Genomic DNA, 8,405 nt, shown 5'->3' with positions numbered 1-8,405 from the left:
TTCTCAGGCAGAAAGGTGCCCCATCATTTTCCTGTCCAGGGTATTTTTCTGAGTAAATATGTAAATAAGCAATACATTGGTCCCTGAGCCCTCTTTTCCTGTAAAATGGATATGGGTTATATCACTGCAATTGCAACAGATAAAACCATAGATGAGATATGAATTCAATGCAATGTGATTTATCTTGTTTGTGTTTTTTAGTTCAATACTTTACCTAAATGTGAATGAATTGCAAAATGGACACACACCAATCCGACATCCCACCTTAACTACGTATTCCATCAAATATACAATTGTTCTGATATGAATACAAATATACACACACTGCCCTGTCCAACAATAAGCGCAATCAAATTTAATGGACAAAGCAGGGAAAAAAGCAATCATTTCAAATAATAATGCTAAAGTAGCATACCGGCCCTCTTTAATCATAACTAAAAGATTAGAAATACATTAATTTGAGCAGTAATATAATGAGCTACCACTAAACACAATGTTTGCATTTAGAACTAGTCTGTGCCATCTGTGTAATGAGATGCATGAATTGTCTGACCTCCAGAAATGGGCTCTGGCGGGGTTTTACATCACAAAAATACCTTTCTCCCTATAAGCTCAGTTCAGTGACATTCACAGCTAAAAGGAGCAAACAATAAAACACTAAAACAATAATATGAATAACATGAATGTTATGTGTTCTGCATGATGTCAGTACATAGATAAAAAATAAAGATAACATTAGAATCTTAATGTGCTATTTTCTATGAGAACAGAATACAGTAAACCAAAATAATGAATGAAGACCAAATCGGTCATTTGAGGAATGGTCTTGCCTGGGTGTTCACCGAGCAGAAATACTTCATCAATGTCAAATAATCTTCAGAGCCAATCTAAAAAATGCAAAAAAAATTTATATTTGTAGATATTAAACCAAAATTCTAACATTTCCATAACTTTGCTTTTATATAACCACTGGACAGAAATGTGTCTTTAAATACATTTTATTAGTGATAACTTGAACTGTACAGAAATCTGGATTAGGATCCTAAGAGGCCCATGATTTTCCTGGGAACATGCTTTGCCTCTAAGTGCAACACTTCCTAAAAAGGCATGATAGTTAGACATCCAACAGGGGAAATGGTAGAATCTTTCATCTCTTATTTCCAGCTCAAATCACTTGAGCTGTTCAATAGTCCTCATTAGGATGGGATGACTAGTCAGTGGCAATGGATTTGCATCTGAAAAAGTACCTATCACAAGAGGTTTTGCAACACCAAACATGAGCCTTTTGACCCTGGAAGGCTGGGAGTGGAATCTTCCTGCCTGCAAGTATGCTCTCAAGCAGTAGGATGAGGTCATTTTATTTACCAGCCTGTGGGTCACATGATTTATGACAACTGGCTAAGCTTCAAGTCACATGATGTGCTGACCTTCACAAAATGCATGGGGCTTTCATTCACCGGGCAGCACAGGTCTTTGCCTGCATATTGCAGTACATGCAAAGTGGTTGACCAGAGGACCTCCATGTCTTTCAGCATTCCACATCACAGCCAGAGAATTTTATCATTTTAGCATACTGTCACAAATGCATCCGTGATATACCTAGAGTACATGCTATAGCCACCATGGCTTCACACTACATCCTTTATCCATCTGCTGAAAGACAAGCTTCACACTTTCAAAAGCATTTTCTTTACTGTGGTACACTGGACACAAAATACATCCAGTGATGTCATCAGCGCACAAGAACCTCCATGACCCACAGGACCGCCCATGTTGGGTGCCCAGACCAGAAATAGAGGGAGGAGTGCCAGCCATGCGGGGGTAAGAGGTGGAGAAATAGAGTACAGGGCTCATCCTGGCAGTAAATTGTAAAGGGGAGGGGCTGTCACATGGCCACATGGTTACACTGCTGCTGCTCCAAAAACAACACTCCACACTGACCAAGTCCAAAAACACCAGTGAGGAAGAGGCAGAGTAAAGGAAAGAGAAGAGTAAAGGAAATAGAATGGTTTCTCCTTCACTTTCAGATTAATGTTCAGAGATTAAACTCCTGTTCCCTGCCGCTGCTCACTGACATCGGCACGGCACTTTTAACCCTGCCCATGATGGTTGTTGACATTCTGAAACGCTGAACAGAGGCTGCGGTTAGGAGCTGCCTCGGGGTGAAGCTGCATGGGGAACGTCATGCTGAGCTGGAAAAGCAGATCGACAGCTGTTCAATAAGGTTTCCGTGGAGATGAGCAGCAGCATACAGATTTCGCTACCCCCCCTCCCCAACCCTGACATCCCCACTGGCAGCCTCCGACAACATTAACCTTAATGTAAATGAACACTGGAAAAACTGACACCAGATGCCCATAATCTGCACAATATTCACAAAGATTCCAATGATTCATTCAATCTATAAAGCCATGAAATTAACCGCTAGAAATTGACAAATTTATGCAAGTTGAACCAAAAACAAAAAGTGACCAAAAAGTAACAAAACCGGTGCAAACGGTATGCTGGTAACAAATTTGCTAAATTATTTACATTTGGAAGAGCACAACTTCAAATCCACTCCCCGCTAATTAACACAGCCAAGCACAGAACTTCACAGCTCACAGGCAACGTAAAACAACTAATCTACTCAAACTAGAATGCTTAAAAAAAAAAAAAGTTGACCATGCCCCATACACACCAATAACAGGCCAAATTCCAAAGTTGACCCCCTCCCTCTGTACCTGTATGCCATCCCAGTCCTTGCCCTGGTGGAGTCCTGCAGTGAGAGCGTGTGCACGTTGAGGAACTCCTCCAGGTGCTTCAGCTCCAGAGGGCCGTTTGGTTTCAGCCCTCCCCAGCACATCATAGGGGTGTACGCCTTGACCCCGGAGCTCTGCCGTCGGTACTTGGAGGAGGCTCTGTCCAGCCTCTGACCCCCTTTCTGTTTGGGGTTTGGGATATCGGAACACGGGGCTTTGTACAGGTACATCTCCCTTTTTCTCTCCGGCTATCCGCAGAATCCCGCCAGGGTCTCAGCCCTCAAGCTGCATGGGAGCAGGGTTATCTTGTTTCCGCAGGTCACGCACGGGGGTTACGCAAAATAAATAAATAAATAAAAAGCGCTCCAACCAACTCAAAGAAGTTTTTTTTTTTCAATAACCCCTGGGTTTTAAAGGTTGAGTTCAAAAATCTGCAGTTGTAAGTGATGTTCCAGTGTGAAGAATGGCTCCTTTTCCATCACAGTTCCCGGTGCACATTGCTTATCAGATTAACTTTGTTTCAATGTCTAATAAATACCATGGGAATCTGGGACATTTTCCCTCGCTCTCTAGCTCTCTCTCTCCCCCTCACTCACTCTCTCTCTCTCTCGCTCTCTCTCTCTCTCATTCTCTCTCTCGCTCCACCTCTTTCTCCCCTTGCTCTTTCTCTCTTTCCTGCCTCCTGCTTGTGCCAAACACTGCCGACACACATGGACCAGGGCCGGGTTTTTGTTGACCTTTGCCATCATGACGTCACTCAAAGTCTGATTGTGACGCTATGTGTTGTCCTGGGGATGGTGGGAACAAAGGGGAATGCCACTTTCCCACATCCAGAGTTTACAGCAGGCTCATGCATCATTCTGGGGCACCTCTGCAGACTGCTCCCCGTTTGCCCCTCCATTCCGACATTCCATGGAAACGGGCCAAGAATGAGACACATGTTGGCGCACACATACGTGTGTGTGTGTGTATATGCAGTCTGGCAGGCAAGGAGAAATACACGCAGCAGCAAAATTAAACATGCACAAAAACACAGAAACACACACTCGCAAAGCTTACACACTGGAGACCACATGAAGGACAGGGCACAGGGGTAGAATACATGGGAATGGCAGCTGGCAGCTGTGTCTATTGTTCTCAAGATCTGGAGACCCTGAACATCAACATAGATGCCGACAGGTTAATGCAACACTGCCATTTTCAAATGATGTATTTTTAAATGATTGACAAAGATAAATGGCAGACAAAACAAGTTTTTACCCTAGGGATCTAATCATTGGACCAGTTTGAATAATCAAACGAGGGAATATTTCTGGTTAACTTGGCCAAAGCTAGAAAAAACTACTGACACAATAAGATACTTGCTTGGATGGACACTTGCGAAGATGAATGAGATTGTTATTATCATATGTGCACAACTTTGATGAAAATGACTGAATGGTCATGGTCTCAAATGTCTAACACCATTTATTCATAGACACATTTTTAAAAATCCTGTCCTTTGTGTTTTCAAACTACCCTACCATATTTATAAATTAGAAGCTAAAGACATCATTTTTTTTGTGGGGTTATTTTGCACATTGTGTAGGATACATTAGAACCTACATGATTTGCCTAGTCCTCCCCCCTACAAGTGTGACCACATAGTACCAAAATATTTCAATCCATGAGTCATGACGAGGAATGTGCACGTGGAAGTGGAGGCGCCAATCAACACTAGAATTCCCCACTGCGTGCGGCAACACGGGCTCAAGCTCCCCTCGCCAGTCAACGCAGGTGTCGGGGGACACAGCCGATCCTGCACGCTCCTTTCTGTCTTTGCCAATTATTTTCCATTAAAGATAATGATCTTTTACTGCATGCCTAATTGGATCAACGATTGTAAGGCTCTGGAGACAACTGTTATTTTAAGAAGTACGCTGACCTACATGGGTGATATCTCGCAGCCATCGCAACCCCTGATACTTGTTCTGACTCTGTTTTGCATGGCGTAACAGCCCAGCATGAGAGTCAACCCAAAATTAATAAATCAGATAATAACCAAGTAATGATTCATACTGAGTGAAAATGAAAAGCTTGCTACCCTGCTTGTATGTCTACATTATAGTAATAATAGAGATGTTTGAATAATAATAATAATGCTATAAATCAGAAGTGCAACATAAAAAAAATAAATAATTTTCCATTACCTGTCCTATTTTTACTTTTTCAAATGTTGGTTATTGGGTGGTCTTGAATGAATACACAGATATTGACAGCCTGACATTCAATGAATAGATAAAAATCACAAACCCCATGTGGAGTAATGGCAAATGTTGATTTCCCATAGCAGGAGAAATGCGATCTGACCAGGCAGGCTCTTGTTGAGGAGCAGCTAAGCAATGGTGCAAAATTCTTGCAATGTGGCACCACAGCAGTGAGAGGTTTGTGTTTGTGACCTGGTGGTGAAGGCCACGGGGAGTCAGCACTGTTTGGAGCGTGTGCGTTTCCCCATTTCCCTCCCAGCAGTGCGACGCTCTCCTGCTGTACACGTCAATCAACTCAACACCCCCAGAAAAACAAGTCAAATCCGCCCTGCTGAAGGCAACTGGAGTGGAACATCCACACCGTGGGTGGACAGGGACCAAAGGTAGAGTTCATGCCCGGGTGTGATAGAGCCACTGTGCCCTTGGGTGAATAACGAAAACTATCCAGAAAAAATAAAATGTCAGCTATAGGGCTGCTGGATGGCTCATTGACACTTTATTGTGGCCCCTCAGTGTGGTATACAGTCTGAACAGTGACAGTGCTGACTGTGGCCAGCAGCCCTGGACCTCAGCTAGACCTCTCCGTTCTGCTGCCACATGTCGCCTGGTCCCTGCCCCGGCTCGCACCAGCACCCGGTCACGCCTCCTGTCTGTTCTAGCCCCACGGTGGTGGAATGACCTTCCTGTGCAAGTCAGAACAGCAGAGACCCTGGCCGTCTTCAAACGTAGACTGAAGACTCACCTCTTCAAGCTACATCTCACCTCATCACCCCCCACTACCCTCTAACATTTTTTTTCTAAAAAAAAAAAAAAAAAAAAAAAAAAAATTAGGGTGTACAATTCACACTTATACCTAAGCAAAGTTATACCTATTGTAGCTCTCTTGCAGGAATGTTGTAAAGCACTTGTCTCTGAGTTTTGTAATGCACTTGTTGTAAGTCGCTCTGGATAAGAGCGTCTGCTAAGAACCTATAATGTAAATGTAATGTAAATGAGTACAGTTTGCCATAGAGTCACTCTGGGAGGGAGGGATTTTACTCATTCATCATACTAATGGTGTATTTAAAAAACCTGGTGGAAACTTCATATAAATTCTAGTGAAAGCAAAATGATTTAGAGGAATAACATCCTTGCTTTAAGTTTTGGTTTTAAACAATTTTTCATCATCTTTTGTCCCATTTCTTATGTTTTGGTTTATTTCTTATAAACCAAAACATTAAAAAACACTGGAGGAGATCTGGGCCTTTGGACACAGGGGGCAAACAGCAGGATTAGTGACAAAAACAATACTTAATAATGAAATAAGAATGGAAAATAAGGAGTATTACCGATATCAACAAAGACACAACCCAGGGTTGCATGGCAACCGACCAAAAATCCCCAGGATATTCCTATTCAGGTACTTTATTGCCACTCACTGGTCACTTCAATTTCCTGCGTTTTAAAAAAAACAAACAAACGATACATTATTAATGCCGCAATTTGTAACAGTCTCTAAACAGCAGTAAAAACTAAAAATGCAATGAGAGACTCCCTGCTAGTTTGGCAAAGTAACATTTTTTCTGATTAGGGGTTGGAATACTACAGTGTTCAGAGAAGTGTCATAAAAGAAAAGCTTTTAGGCTGATTAATTCCTCTCAACTTTTTGAATGTTAATTGTGGAATCAAATCCACCTGATTTAAACTGGTAATAGCACAAACGTAATTTCCTTCATCCTCACTTCATCTGTAATTGCACATTACAGATGAAACGGACAATTGTCCATCACAACCCATTTTCTTGTAGCATGTCATTTATGGGCAGCAAAGTGGGCTGTTAAAAGATTCAGCCTCAAGTGGGAGATCTTTCAGGCTTTCCCATAATGCTCCAGACAAGTTTTTGATCCACCCACTTCAAGCAATTTATGGTTAGGAGCCTGACTACAATAACCAGCAGAGAGTGGGAACAGCAGCCAAGCGAAACAGGTCCAAGTCTACAGAGAGGACAGCGCTCCCCCTTTCACAACACACTTTCATGGCCCTTACCAAAATCAGCAAAATGGATTGAAACCACACCACCCTAGTGTATGGCAACACAGCTGCCTGTTACATGCGAAAGCATCAATGGGATTTGATTTTAGTTCAGTAAAGCCAGGTCATGATCATCATCAGCCTTGCCTTTTTCATTTGCAAATATAAATATCTAGAGAGCTACTCTGGTAAGAAAAAAGTATCGTTGGAAGCTTGTCCTCTCTCTTTCTATTCCCCACTCTTTTCCCCTCTGTACATTTCTCTGTGATTTTGAGCTTGGCAGCTGCTTCTGCTGGAACAGACTGCACTGCAAAGCAGATGCACTCGTCCCCTGACTGACAGCTGCAGCCCCTGCCAATGTAGTAAGGACTTAGTTCCATTAGCAAATCACCAGTGCGCTTGGCAGAGAAAGAGGCTCGATGCATCTTCCTCTTATTTCATTTCAGGCCTACACTGGAAATTAATTGGAGAGCACCAGTGCAATGCTGCCCTTGCATTCCTATGCGTGCTTTGGCAGAGCAATACTTTGTTTTTACACCGAGGACCCGACGGCTCAGAGCACACGGGGGCGAAATGAAATGAAGAGCAAGCCCCCGGAGCGGCTGAACGCGTTTTGGGGACTGACGCTGACGAAAGGATGTTACGGCAGGGATGGGGCGAACAGAGGGAGTAGGGCTTCACATTCGCCACAGGGTGACAGCACTGGGACACACAACACGGACACGCGCTGTTTCGACTGCTGCACCTCTTCTCCACACCTTCAAACAACAACAATCATTTCTGGCTTTTTTTTGTAGTTGTTGGAGGCAGGCAAATTTCCACCCACTCCTTATAGCTCCTTTCTCACTGGTAACCTCCATCCAGTTTCACAATTTATAGGTTACAACAGATGAAGAGGTACACAAAGACAGACAGAGACTTAATAAGTGACAAAGGAGAGGAAGAGTCCCTTTCCAGAAGTCACAATGCTTTGTGGTAATACCACATGATTAAATGTTTCCATACTGTGAAAGACTTGGTTTGAGACAGCTGTTCTGGGTTTTTGAACTTTGATAGGTTTCAATATCAGATTGAATCATGCGCTGGCCCCAGGTCCTCCACGGAACGTATCACCAAGGGGCACCAGACTGTGTGGTGGGACAGAGAGGGGTGGGGCTGGGGGTGTATCTGGCCCTGCCTGTCAGCAGCCACGCAGGTGAGAATCCCAGCACCGCCCGGAACGCTCAGGCCCGGAGAGCCCGCAAGGTCAAATTTAACACGCCTAATCCCATTATCTTTAGTGGGAGAGAACGAGACAGCGCGAGAGGGGGCACGATAAAACAATGAGGAAAAAGGGGGGAGGAATTATATCCATGATAGCTATGAATGGCAAGCAGTGATTGGCATACATAACAAGAGTATAAAATGG

The 8,405-nt window shown here is 43.4% G+C and overlaps 1 protein-coding gene across 1 annotated transcript; it reads right to left on the bottom strand.

Annotated features, from left to right (window-relative positions):
* Nucleotides 1-832: 832 nt before the first annotated feature.
* On the bottom strand, nucleotides 833-3,347 carry LOC118209899 (voltage-gated potassium channel subunit beta-1-like). Its single transcript, XM_035385625.1, has 2 exons — nucleotides 2,724-3,347; nucleotides 833-887 (listed from the first exon to the last, which is right to left on the bottom strand). Exons 1-2 carry the CDS (start codon nucleotides 2,969-2,971, stop codon nucleotides 866-868), a joined length of 270 nt encoding a protein of 89 aa, XP_035241516.1. The 5' UTR covers nucleotides 2,972-3,347; the 3' UTR covers nucleotides 833-865.
* Between the last annotated feature and the right edge of the window lie 5,058 nt (nucleotides 3,348-8,405).

This window comes from Anguilla anguilla, chromosome 12 (assembly GCF_013347855.1).
Source record: "Anguilla anguilla isolate fAngAng1 chromosome 12, fAngAng1.pri, whole genome shotgun sequence".
NCBI classification, from domain to species: domain Eukaryota; kingdom Metazoa; phylum Chordata; class Actinopteri; order Anguilliformes; family Anguillidae; genus Anguilla; species Anguilla anguilla.
The sequence above is the reverse complement of the archived record's forward strand: the minus strand, read 5'-3'. Positions and strand labels throughout refer to the sequence as shown.

Bases quoted from the DNA above. Each gene is read 5' to 3' on its own strand.
- LOC118209899 (XM_035385625.1), bottom strand. From the start codon at position 2,971: ATGTACCTGTACAAAGCCCCGTGTTCCGATATCCCAAACCCCAAACAG. The intron at 888-2,723 runs GTACAGAGGGAG...TGCATTTTTTAG, and splicing joins AGGACTGGGATGGCATACAG to ATTGGCTCTGAAGATTATTT.